Consider the following 13,414-nt stretch of genomic DNA (forward strand, 5'->3'; position numbering starts at 1 on the left):
GCCTCATTAGAATGCCGGCAGCCACGGCACTTTGAAATTGACATGGCTCGCAGCTGCGCAGCTCATCTAGATGGGGCTCCTTTTTGAAAGGACCCTGGCAACTTCAAAATCCCCTTATTCCTATCTGCTGTTAGGAATAAGGGGATTTTGAAGTTGCTGGGGTCTTTTTGAAAAGGAGTCCCATCTGGATGAGCCACACAGCTGCAAGCCATGTCAATTTCGAAGTGCTGCAGCTGCCGGCATTCTAATGAGGCGCTGATTATGTATTTCAGCACTTTATTAGTAAACTTCGAAATGGCCATTTACATGGCCATTTCGAAGCTTTCGGCTAGTGTAGACGTAGCCAGTGAGTAATTATTAATGGTTTACAGTTGTGCTGGAAAGGAATAACAAGTGGGCTTCCATAGGGGTTAGTCTGGGGGTCAGTTCTGTTCAATATCTTCATCAATGGTTTATATAATGACATAGTGACTACACTTATCAAGTTTGCAAATGATACCCAGTTGGGAGGGATTGCAATGGTTTTGGAGGATAGGGTCAGAATTAAAAATGATCTGGAGAAACTGGAAAAATAATCTGAGGAAAATAAGATGAAGTTTAATACAGACAAATGCAAAATACTCTACTTAGGGCAGAACAATCAGTTTCACACATGCAAAATGGGAAGAGATTCTCTAGGATGGAGTGCTGCGGAAAGGCATCTCAGGGTTGGAGTGAACTACAAGTGGAGTATGAGTCAAAAGTGTGCAGCAAGAGAGGTTTAGGTTAGACATTAGGAATAATTTCCTAATTGTCTGGAAGGATAAGTATTGAAATAAATTGCCTAGGATGGTTGTAGAATCACCTTCATTAGAGATATTCAAGAACAGGTTGGATAAATATTGAACAGAGATCATCTAGATGGTGCTTGGTCCTGCTGTGAGAGCAGGGGACTGGACTTGATAATGTCTTGAGGGCCCTTCCTGTTCTGGTATTCTATGATTCTGTTCAAGTTTTTACATCATGGCCATCAACACAGCACCAGAGCTCCTTCCAGAACAATTTCAAATAACATCTGTCATGTGTTTGGTTCTCTCATCATCCCCTTAGGGGGAGATACTTGTGTGCAGTGTGGGGGTTTTGTTTGCTCTTTTCAGGGACATTTTTAGGGGAAAGGTTTTTTTTTTTTTTTTTTTTATACCCATGTTCCTCTGAGAAGATAAAGTTGCAGAAGTGCACATAGCACTTGGAGCAGGAGGTAACACAGCCTGCTGATGTTGTTTCTATCTGAATACTCCCAGCCAATGAGTCAGCATGACTGTGTGCCCTTGGTTTGTGCCTCCCAGCTCCAGACATCTGGAGAAGCAGTTAAATTCTGACCAAACCATGCTGGAATGTGCATCCTTGGGTTGTTCTGGCCATGCTGTGCGGACTTCAGTAGGACATGTTTATATCACAGTAGCCATCCTCAGTTGTTTTCTATCTGCAACCATAGAAATAACATCTGTTGGCCATACTTGAGGGGACAAAACTTTGATCTTACATTATCATCTAAATGCAGCAGTATATTTTATTAGCCCTTAGCCTCTACCTTTCTCTGCAGATTATGGACTTTCTCCTAGCAGAATATAGCTGTTGTCCTTTAGGCTATGTCTACACAGAAGAGATATTTGGGGATATCTTGGTATCCCTAAATAGCTTCCCATGTTTATGAAATGCACCCACTGTTTCAAAATCTTTTTCAAAATAATGGATGCACTTTTTCAGCACCCCTGCAGTCTTCGTTGCAGCAGGAGTAAGGAGTGCTTCAAAATAGCCTATTTCAAAATAAACTCAAAATAAGATGCACAATTTGCTTAGTGCAAATTGCGTATCTTCTTTTGTGTTTAGGGTGCCGTGTACACATACCCTTGAAGTGACACACTTCACTGGGACAATAAGGCTGTACCTACTTCCATATTCATGACACACTGCAGGTACGTTTTCACACAAAGCTAATCCCATATTATACAATAGCTAAATAATTAGCATGGGGATTCTTAATCCACCTGGGGTAAAAAGCAGCAGCTTTATGAACTTTTTTCTAGACTGAATTCTCTGCAAGGGGTTAAATAGCTGCATTTGAAGTGACTGGACTTACTCCCCTGAACTCAGTAGGCTTTGGAGGAGGTCTCAAGTGAATGGCAGGAGTTAGATTTTCTATTAACTGTTAAGCTGATAAAGTATAATTGAATCAGAAGCTAAAATGGTTGGATAGAATTGAAGTGTATTGCAGTAGGGTAGTGTGTGAGGTGGGGGGAACTTGAACTGTTCGTCTGTATCCATACTTCTTCTGCCAGTAGGTAAAGAACTTGTCCCTCACTTCACAGTTCAGCTCTTTGTGTGCACTCATGACCAGAAAAATACTGACATCCCACGTTCTGCAACTCAAGCTTTTCTGGGAGGTGACCAAGAGAGGAATTATTTTCCGCCTACAAATAGCTCAAAGGAAGTGGTCTCTACAGCAGCAAGGAAAGCCAGTGTTATTATGGGAGTGGTCCTGACCTTTGACCTTAGGAAGCATCTAAGGGAGTTCCTTTTTGCTGACAATGCAGCTATTACTAGACTATGAACTGGAAGTCATCCATGAGTTCATGTACCTAGGCTCGACGATCTCGGACAACTTGTCACTTGATAGCGGGATCAACAAGCGCACTGGAAAAGCCGCCACAACGTTCTCCAGGCTGACCAAGAGAGTATGGGCTAACAATAAGCTCACTGTACACACCAAGGTGCAGGTCTACACAGCCTGTGTTTTGGCACACTGCTGTACGCCAGTGAAACATGGACTTTGCGCTCAAAACAAGAGCAGCGGCTCAACACATTCCACATGTGCTGCCTTAGGCGCATACTCTGTGTCTCATGGCAGGACAAGGTCCCCAACAGTGCAGTGCTTGAGAGGGCAGGCACCACCTCCATGTTCACCCTTCTCAAACAGAGATGTATGCGCTGGCTGGGCCATGTCTCACGCATGACGGATGGCCGAATACCGAAGGACCTCCTCTTTGGCGAACTGGCATCTGGAAAGAGACCGAAAGGGCAACCTAAATTGCGCTACAAGGACACGTGCAAGCGTGACCTCAGCGCTCTCTCTATCAGTGTGAACACCTGGCATTCGCTCGCCTCAGACAGGCATGCCTGGAAACAGGGAGTGAAGGAAGCTCTTGTTGTGTATGAAACTACCTTGGTGAAGGAAGCGGAAGGCAGGAGAGCCCTCAGGAAGATCCGTGCCCGTGATACAAGAACGACATCTGCCTATTGCTGCTTACAGTGCGGAAAGGACTGCCACTCCCAGATTGGATTGCACAGCCACAAAAAACACTGCTCGAATCTACTCCAACTGGGGCACAAACCCATGATCCCTTGGGATCAAAAGATGCCTACTACCTGACCTTTGCCACAGAGTATTTATCTGTTTATGTTTTTGTTGAAACTTAATTTTAAAAAATTATGAATGTAACAAGACCAACAAGTGTCTTGATGTGTATAGTGTCCAAGTATGTTTTTTCAGTACTTTCATGGACAGCAGCATATTCACCAGAGCACTTTTTCTACCACGTGCCTTTGCCTTTTTGCCTTTGTCAATCTAGACACTTTTAACCAGCTCATGGATATGGAAGATGATGTGCTTGACTGATCATGCCTGGCTGATGATTTTTCTGACCCCTGTAGCATTACCAAGTAGGTTAGGAGAGGATGCATAATGAGGGCTATATTTCTTAGCCATATTTTATTGACCTCTTTGTCACATCCAGAAAGAAGTTGACAAATTACAGAGGACTCAGAGAAGAGCTGCAAGAATTAAAGAATTAGAAAACATATATAATCATAAACTCAAAGAATTCAATATATTTCACTTAATAAGGATTACAGTCTAAAAGTGTCCATCTGGGGAACAAATATTTAATAATGGACACTTCTCTCTAACAGACAGAGGTATAAAATGGTCCAGTGTCTGAAAGCTGAAGCTAGACAAATTCAGCCTTGAAATAAGACAATAAATTTGTAACAGTGAAGGTAATTAACCAGTGTAAGCATTTACTGAGAGTCATGGTAAATTCTTCATCACAGACAATTTTTAAATCAAGATTGGATGTTTATCTGCTCTGGAAACTATTCTGGTAGATGTCCTTTGGCCTACAAAAGGTTAGACTAGATGGTCACTGTGGTCCCTTCTAAGCTTAGAATCTAGTAGTCACTTTATGAACTTTTTGCAGTGATTCCAGTATGGTCCATAAGACTTTCAAGCCAGATCAAAGTTGCTAGTGATTGGAATTTATTAGACTGGTGGTGACTCATTTCCAGAGGCTTTTAACAGACACTTGCAAATATTACATGTATAAGTATCTGTTTGAATGTGTTGCTCAAGTAATGCTTCATCTAAATACCACATTGTACTCTCCATAGATCTGATCTTCAACCCAATGAGGTTGTTTCTAAGACTATCATTGACATCAATGGATTTTAGATCTAGTGTGGTGTCTTTCTCTGTGTTTAACAATGTCTAGCACATTTTGGGTTCTACTGCTATATAAATTACTGAATAAAAATCTTGATGTATTCAAATGTAGAGGCCCATTTGAAAATGTTCTCTTAAATATGTATCTTAGCGCTGTTTCCAAGGAAAGGCAGTAGCATAGGAGAAAAGAGATAAAATGTTCCTGTGAACTTGTCTGTTAAGCATTTGAAAGAAATATACACTAGCACCACCAGCAGAAACAAAATATACTCTCCTTGCTTTAGGGTAACAAATACAATTACCTATTCAGAGACCTGTCTATTTAGGAATTTGCAAATTGCCTAGTACCATTTGAGAATTTAGAGCAGTAGTAATAGCTTAGGGCTAATCCCTATAGTGGTCACTAAGACCGGGTCTAAAATAGGAGTCTATTTCAAAATAAGGCCCCTTATTTTGAAATAACAAGCAGAGCGTCCACACTACAGCCACATGTACGCTAGCAAGTTCTTTCAAAAGATCCCGCAGAGCATCTACACATGAAAAGCATGCTTTCAAAAGTAAATCGACAGAATGCGGCACTCCTCTCAAAAGCACTCTTCAACTCCCATTTTGGGAAGAATGCCTTCTTTCAAAAGCTTCTTTAGGAAGGAAGTGTGTATAGAGGCTCTGTGGGGCCCTTCTTTTGAAAGAGAAGTCCTCATGGTGCCAGATTTTTTTCTCTCTGACCCGTTCTTTCGAAAGAGTGGGGGCTGCATGGACGTTGTCTGTTATAAAAGCAGCTCGATCTTTCAGTCTGTTTTTGTGTGGGTGGATGCACTCTTTCAAAAGGAGGGGGGTTTTTTGGAAAATATCTTCTGAAAGAACTTCCTTTGAAGGATCTCTGTAGTCTAGACATAGTCAAACATGCCGCTTATTTTTCAATAAAGAGCCTTATTTCAAAATTGGTTCCCTGTGTAGACCAGGCCATGAGGAGTAATAGCAGTAGTGCAGGCATGCTATTTTAATTTAACAAATTTGGAAGTTATTAATTTGATTTTAGTTGCTCTGGAATAATTTCCAGACGTGTCCTAAGAGACCACATGAAAGATATGTCAAATCTTTCTGCGGGGGTGTGTGAGGGGAGATGTCAGGACAAAAAGCAATATATGACGGGAACAACTATTTGATTTTGAGCTGTGCCTCTGATTAAAATGGAAGGAGAAGCTAACAGGTTTTCAGTCATGTCCCCCTTTGCTTTGTCTAAGTTGAAATAAGTTCAGTATTATCCCTAGAAAACAAATTAAGAAACCTGCAATTTAGACTGTAAACTGGGATTGGAAAAGGAGTCTTAAGGGTTGGAATGTGTCACTGTTGAATATTAAGGTGAGAAACCAAGTAAGAGACTGCTCAGTGTCCAGGCTAGTTCAGTCTGGGGTCCCCTCTGCTGAGTGTGCCAGCCAGACTGCCAGTGGATTCCACTTGAAGCAGTGGTTCCAGAGAGGTGGATTCCTATTGGATACGTGAGGAAAGTGGCTGGCATTGATGGGTCCACCCCAGTTATACACATCTTATAGTATTTGGGCATGGGGGCACCACCTCAAGTAGGACATTAACCCATTAGAATATCTGGATCTCTTTTCTACTTAGGTGGAAAGGAGCTGTTATTGACTGGAATGGCACAGAACCCATCTTGTGACAGAACTAAAATAGAAGAAAACTTCTAGAAAAGCCAACTCTCACCTGTGAGGAAAGCACAGTGAAAACTCCTGGACATTTGGGCGGTTTGTGGTGAGGCCATGTGACATGCTGCACGAAGAATTTCACCTTGTGGTTCAGCTTTATTATCCATTGCATAAACATAATTTGCCTACATTGGTTGTCACATCCTTTATGCACCATGCATGACAATAGACAGAATCTCCACTGCCAAAATGAGCTTTTGGACAGAGCAGCAACTCTGTCAACTTCTCCTTGAGTTCCATTGCTGGATCCCTTCAGCACCACCCCCCAACTTTCACCAAGGATCAGACAAAAGAAGCTATTCCCAGCTTTCTTTCGTATTGGCTTTTCTCTCCTCCCCCGACTTTGTTGTTTACCAAGGAAACCCAGGTAGACATGGGAAGCATTGCTAGAGAAGAAAGTTCTCATTTTTCACTAGTTTTGGTCATTCACACCTTCCGGTGAATGAGTTATTAATATTTTAGGCTTGTGCCTTGTGGGCTGGTCTACATACAATTCTTGCACTAGTGTAACTATGTAGGGCTATAATATTTACTGATATAATTTATGGCAGGGTCAGTCTCATTCCTGGGCCTCAGGTCCTCCGTTCAGTCCACTGGCCTCACCATGTGAACCCCATTACCCTTGCTTGGGGCCGGAGGTGGTCTGGGGGGAACCCAGTCCCTACCCACTCATTCCGGATTCCGGCCCAGGGACCCTGAATGGCTGCTACCATTGAGGACTGACTACCTTTTCCCTTACCCCTTGCAGCTCCTCTCCTTGGGCCACTTCCCCTGGTACCTCCTTCTGCTAGTTGTAGCCATGGCAGCAAGTCCGCTCCTTTGTTTGGCTCCTCTGGCTGACCAGTTCTTCACAGTCTCTGGTTGAGCTTCAGGCCCCCCCTGGACTGGGCAGCCCAGTCCCCTGGGTTGCTGAGGTTCCTCTCCTCTTTCATGGTCTCTGGTGTTCCTCTAAGTCTCCTTCCTTCTCCTCACTCACCTCCCAAACTCTCCTTAACCATCCTCCCCTGGCCCTGCATGGAGAAGGGCTTGTAAAGGTAGCCCTGAGGATCAGCTGGCCCTAACTGATTTAGGGCAGCCTACTCCTCAGCTGCTCCCATTCTGATTGTCAGCTCCGTCTCTGCTCTGTTGTGACGCCTGCCTCCCCTCTCCTGGCCTCACCCTGCCGCACGTTATGCTTATGCAAACCATTCAGTGGAAGCCAGTTATACCAATGTAAGGATCCTTATACCCATAATGCTAATTCCATTTCCTGTACTGTATACGAAGCTGTGTCTACACTATAGACACCCGCAGCAATAGCTGTGCCAGTCTACCGAGAGGTGCAATCCTTGACCAAAAGAGCTGGGCAGGATGAAACCCTGAGAATAAACACAGCAGTATGGGCTAAACTGTGCTGTTACTGGTCTAGCTTTGTTTCACTCATGAGGGTTTGCTATTGTTACGGTACGGAGGCTATGTTGGTATAGCTTCCTTGCAGTGCCTATGCCACTGTAGTCATATCGTGTAGATGTAGTCTGTGGTGTCAGAATTTTTGGCTGTTGGTGTAAAAACTACCACCTCTGTGAGGAAAATTATTGGTGGAACCCCTCTTCCCTCAAGAGCTGCATCTACACTGGCAAATATGTTGCCAGAGCTGCAGCCATCACAGTGTAGGGGGCAGGGGGAAACCCCGGACAAATATGCCTATGCTGAAATAATTTTTCTGTACAGACCAGTCCCCAGACTATTTTGGTCATACAGGATTACCGGCATTCCTATGCAGGGAGGTGATCCTAGCTGAAACATGCTATGCCAATATAAGCTCTTTTATACTGTTTTAACTGCTACCACAATAGGGATGTTGTACCATATGAACCATTCTGATACACTTATAACCCTACAACTTTTGTGTGTAGACAAGGGCTAAGATACTTTGCCCCATCACAATTGTATAAAAACAGAGGCACCATAACATTCTACATTTAAGATGCCCATAGCTGTGACAGGTAATGTTCCTGGAAGTTAAATAAAATACACATGTAAAAACATGTTCTTACAATGTATCCACAGGCTGCTAAGCCCGGAGGGAAGGGTTCATGAATGAACGGTGGAAGGGTTACGTTGAGAATGATGTGTACAGAACTGAGCAAGATCAGTCAAAGGAACTGTGGAACAAAAGCTCTGAAAGAACGCCATGATATGATCTGGCAATGGGAAGGGATTAGAGAAGTGGTGGATCTGTAAGTTATTCATATATCTTTTGAAGAAACTATCATAAAATATGTTTTAATGAGAGATTTTCATATCTGCTTTTTTTGTTCCAAAAGGAAACCTTGGAATATTCTTATTTTTTAATTATCCACTTTATTAACTTTTGATATTTACTGTCTATGCTTCTGTCAGAAATAAACCGCGGAGTTTTTCACCAAATTTTTAGATTAAAACTTAATTTTATATTTGCATATACTCAGATAAGTTACAGCCGGAACACCGACAGAATTGTCAGGCACCTTGACAGTGGGTTCCTTTCTCATGGGAGGGGTCGCTGGCAGAAAGGACAGGGCTGAGGCAGTCAACCCTCAGGGCCACTTCTCCCATGCCAGCCCTTAGAGCTTGAGGGAAAGTGCATTGCAGGGCTCTGGAGCACACAATATGATGAATCAAAAGGGCTCGGGACTCTGGCCACCACCACTACTGCAGTAGCAGCAGCAGCCGGGAGCCCTGGGACTTTTAGAATAGCTGGACCCCCTCTTTGTTCTCCCCTCCACCTGTTAGTGGACCAGGTTATAGCAGTGCAGACAACTACACAGAAATATATACACCCCCTTAGAGAAATTATCATTGGTGATAGATTTATGATCTTGTCTCAGGATGAGCCAGAACAGAAACTTTTTTAGTTTAAAAAGTTTTGGATCTGTACCATCCTCCTTCCTTGCTTCCAGTTCTCAAGAGGCCTTCTACCGTCACATCTCAGGGTCTCTGCTGATCTGATGTGTTCATCCAAGACAGAGGATGCATTTAAACATCAGGGCTACAGCTACACTGGGATGCTACATTGAAATAGCTTATTTTGACATAGCTAAATCAAAATAAGCTATTTCGATGCATAGCGTCCACACATCCTCCAGGGCTGGTGCTGTCGACGTTCAATGTCGACATAGGAAAGTGCTGCATTGAAATGGGCCCCGCAGGGGAGCGTCTACACACAAAAGCAGCCCCGGTCAGAATAAGGGGGCTAGGAAAGCCTGTGGACAGGGTCACAGGGTGGACTAGCCCTTCTGGGGCAACAGCAAGCCTCCCCATTAAAGGGCCCCTCCCAGACATACTCAGCCTGAACAGCACAAGGTCCACAGAGCCAGCAACTGGTTGCAGACCCTGTGCACGCAGCATGGACCCCCAGCTGCAGCAGCAGCAGCAACCAGAAGCCCTGGGCTAAGGGCTGCTGTACACAGTGACCATAGAGCCCCACAGGGGCTGGACAGAGCATCTCTCAACCTCTCAGCTGATGGCCGCCATGGAGGACCCCGCTATTTCGACGTAGTGGGATGCAGATCGTCTACACACTCCCTACTTCGACACTGAACATCGAAGTAGGGCACTATTCCCATCTTTGGATAAAAATAGCGATTTCGATGTCTTGCTGCCTAGCATCAATTTCAACATCGAAGTAGCTCACGGCGCGTGTAGACGTGATGCATGCTATTTCAACGTTGTGCCTGCTACTTTGAAGTAGCCGGCTAGTGTAGATGCGCCCCATGAGCTCAAAACCTTCCATTAAAGATCTACAGGAAATGACAAATCTGGTTTCTCTTCCTCACTCTACTACACATATATGGCCTTTGCCAAGTCCCTTAACCTCTCTGTGTCTACAAAATGGGGATAATAATACCTACATCACAGGTGTGTTGTGAGGCTTGTTCAGATACTGTTTTTAAAGCATTATAGATGTGCAATGAAGCTGGCAATGAGTCCCGGAGGTCAGATATGATCAAGTCTCTTTCTTAGCCCTCTAGCTTGGAAAACAAACAAACAAACAAATATGTGCATGTAAGATTTCAGTAGAACAGCTGGCTGGACCATTGTAGAAAGACTGGCAATCCCAATAACATCTACCCAAATCACTTGAACAAATGTAGAAGGTCTGTTGCAAATCAGGGAGCTGGTTAGCGTCAGAAAAAATTGGGGAATTGTTAGGCTATAAGAGACAGGAAGTTGAGCTCTAAGACAATGGAAGCATAGAACTAGGGAAAGAGGAAATGTTCTGCTTCATCCTGGAAGGGTAAAAATTGAGGAGATGGGGAGATTAGGTAATAATGTAACAAAAAATCAAGCAGTCCTTTCGCACCCTAAAGACTAACAATTGTGTTTACTAGGTAATGAGCTTTTATGGGTAAGACCCCCTTCATCAGATTTAGTAATAACACGAACTGCTGAATCTTTCTTCAGAGCACACTGCAGAAACTTTTGAATCGCTTCTGTGCCTGGCAAGTATTTTCACTGACATTTGTTTTTCATGGCAGCAGAATCTTATAGACCCAACTCCCTCTGATTCAAAGAGATCTGTTATCTGTAATTGTTACGTCCACCCCCACATACCATTTGCTTTGACAAGTCCCCTGTTTATCTGAAATGTATTTAGCTGCATAAAATCCAAGTCCTGGTTCATCCAGACAGAAGAGACAGTCAAATCCTGTATACGAGAGAGCCAGAAACAAATGTGCTCAGTACAATTCCACGAAACAGCTACATATGTGTATTGATTAACCTTCACTCCTCTGGGATGGTTTGCTGTGTCCTGGCTAAGTCCCTGAACATCTGTGCTCTGTTTACATATTTCCATGCCCCTCAGGGCACACACTACAGCCACCAACCATCCGGGCTGAAGGGCTCACTTTCCACAGCTCAGAGCTAACGTGACAGGTGAGAGGAATCATTGATGAAAGATGTTAGTTAATCTCCTCAAAGGTGACGTGGGCTCATCTTGGTCCTGAGGCCCAGTTGCTGGGACATTCAGATCTTAAGTCTTCTGCATATTATAGAACATCCCCCTTGTTGCTGATCACACACTCACAGGCCCAGTGATCATCCTGCTTAAGTGATTCCACTTCACTGAAATTACAAGAGAACACTGACTATTGTGAACGTACAGATCCCTTTTTGGGGTGTCAGACAATCACAAAACTCCCCCAAATGCTGGTTTCTTTAGGGGTTCAGTGGCGATACAGAAACACAATTTTTAGCAGAATCACATCTTGTTTCAGCAAATTGCTTGTTTTTAACTTGCATTTCCGTTTTCATTTTTTCTTCCTTTGGTTTACATTGTCCTGAAAACATGGCTTCCTGAAACTAACAAAGCAGCAACTCTGCAAAACTGCATTATAAACCTGTAATGCTCCCAAATTGCAATATATGTTTGCTCTAATATCATGCTCATTCCTTCTGTACTTTTAAAAATGTACCCTCTTCTGAAAATGGACCTCTTAGTCAACAACAGAAGTGATATATTGCATATCTAGATGAGGATTTGATTAGAGATTATGTAAAATGTTGTCTATATTCTATTACCTTTGAGGAAAATATACCTTGCAAATGTATATTTAATTCAGCTTTGGACAGAATGTTCTACACAAATAAAACACTCAAACCAATGGTAATATCAGCATCTTTAATCCTCACCCTCTTTGAATAATGAATGTGTTAGTGGAAATTAAATGGAGGTTTGAAAATGAACATTTCATGGAACTAGCTGACCTGGGAAAGTTGTTACCATCTGATCACTCTTCGGAGTCTTCTGTGAAATTAATTTGATGATATTTATCTTGGTCTCAGTGGACAGGTGACCACACTACCAAAGATACCACTTGTTAGCAGGTTCACCCTGGATAAGTGTAAAAATTCAATTGTTTTCTCACCCCTAAGCAGGCCTGTCTGTGCTAGAAAAATGATTGCAACTTCCACTAACGGTGCAGCTGCTGCCTTAGCGCCAGTAACAATCTAAAGGCAGGGGGTCAGAAAACCCTAACACACATACCAAGAGTGGCACGGGAGCCTGTTTTCATCAGTATGTGAGGTGGGAGCTCAGCCCCACCTCTCCACCCCCACGAAGGCAGGAGTTTGCTCAAAGCCAGGCCACCTGTGGATTATCAAAAGACCAACTAATGCTACCAACCACCACCTAAAAGGGTAAAGCTCTGCATCTTCATTTATGTATTCATGAAGCTGTCATAAGTAGGACTATTAGTGACTTTAAAAAGTATCACTGGCACTCGGACTGTACCAAGAGGTCAAAAGGTAAAAGTTTGACACTCCACCCCAGAAAGGTTGCTGGCCCGTGAGCTAAGAGCTAGCATTGAAAGGACTCTGGCTTTGTGTTCCATTCATGCTATGGAAATCTGGCAAAGTCACTGGAGCCCTATCCATGCTATCGGCTTAGTACAATTGCAGCTACGCCATTGTTTTCTATTGCTGTGATGTAAGTATTAGTATTTCTGGTGTAGACCAGCCCCTAAGGTGACAAGCCTTTAAGGAGTCTTTAGGAACAGGTTGAGGTAATCTAGAAGGACACAACAGAGAAGATTGCCCTACTGCTCTTGTGCTGTCGCCATCCTGGGGAAAAATGGCAACTTTTATCTCTGCTGTTTGTCAAACCAGCATCTTCCATGAACATGCCGTTCAACTAAATTGCTCTTTAAAGAACATAAAAAGCTTAATGGAATTGGGAGGAGGTGAGGTGATTGCAGTAGAAAGCCTTGGGAAGATAGATAACTTGGTAGAAATTATGCAGCCTTAGAATAAGAATTTCAAAAATGACTACAGATTGAACCTCTCTAGTCTGGCACATTTCAGATCTGACTCATGCAAAAGTGGAGAATTTGCTGAACCACAGGAGGTCAGTATTGTGTAGCAGCATTACCAACACTTCCACTGCTTACTGGGCTCTTAGAAGACATTTAGGGGTATATTACATCTAAGTAACAGCACAGGACACTAAGAACCAGGACTGGTGGCTGTAAAATATTTCATGGGACTGGGGAAACTTGGCTACACCATGATAAGTGGACATCCAGCTAACTAAAATCATGCCAGGAGATGGAGAGCAGGGTGCTGGACTAGAGATGTTTAACCTGTAGTGATGTTGGGTGCCTCAGGTTTTGATTGACTATACTGAGGCCTTTTCAGGAGGCCCGATTTCAGGAGGCAGGTACACAGCCATTGAGAGGGATCCTGTAAAACATTT

At 43.3% G+C, this 13,414-nt stretch overlaps 1 protein-coding gene across 3 annotated transcripts in view; it reads left to right on the forward strand.

The window, feature by feature from the left end:
• The window catches only part of MINDY4 (MINDY lysine 48 deubiquitinase 4), a 126,433-nt gene extending 114,625 nt beyond the window's left edge, over positions 1-11,808 (forward strand). For all 3 annotated transcript variants that reach the window (XM_074985176.1, XM_074985178.1, XM_074985177.1), the window contains one exon: positions 6,104-11,808. In XM_074985176.1, the coding sequence (XP_074841277.1) occupies positions 6,104-6,152 (49 nt within the window). In that variant the 3' untranslated portion in view covers positions 6,153-11,808. The remainder of the gene's footprint in view (positions 1-6,103) is intronic.
• The last annotated feature ends 1,606 nt before the right edge of the window (positions 11,809-13,414 follow it).

Source organism: Carettochelys insculpta, chromosome 2, assembly GCF_033958435.1.
Source record: "Carettochelys insculpta isolate YL-2023 chromosome 2, ASM3395843v1, whole genome shotgun sequence".
Lineage (NCBI taxonomy): Eukaryota > Metazoa > Chordata > Testudines > Carettochelyidae > Carettochelys > Carettochelys insculpta.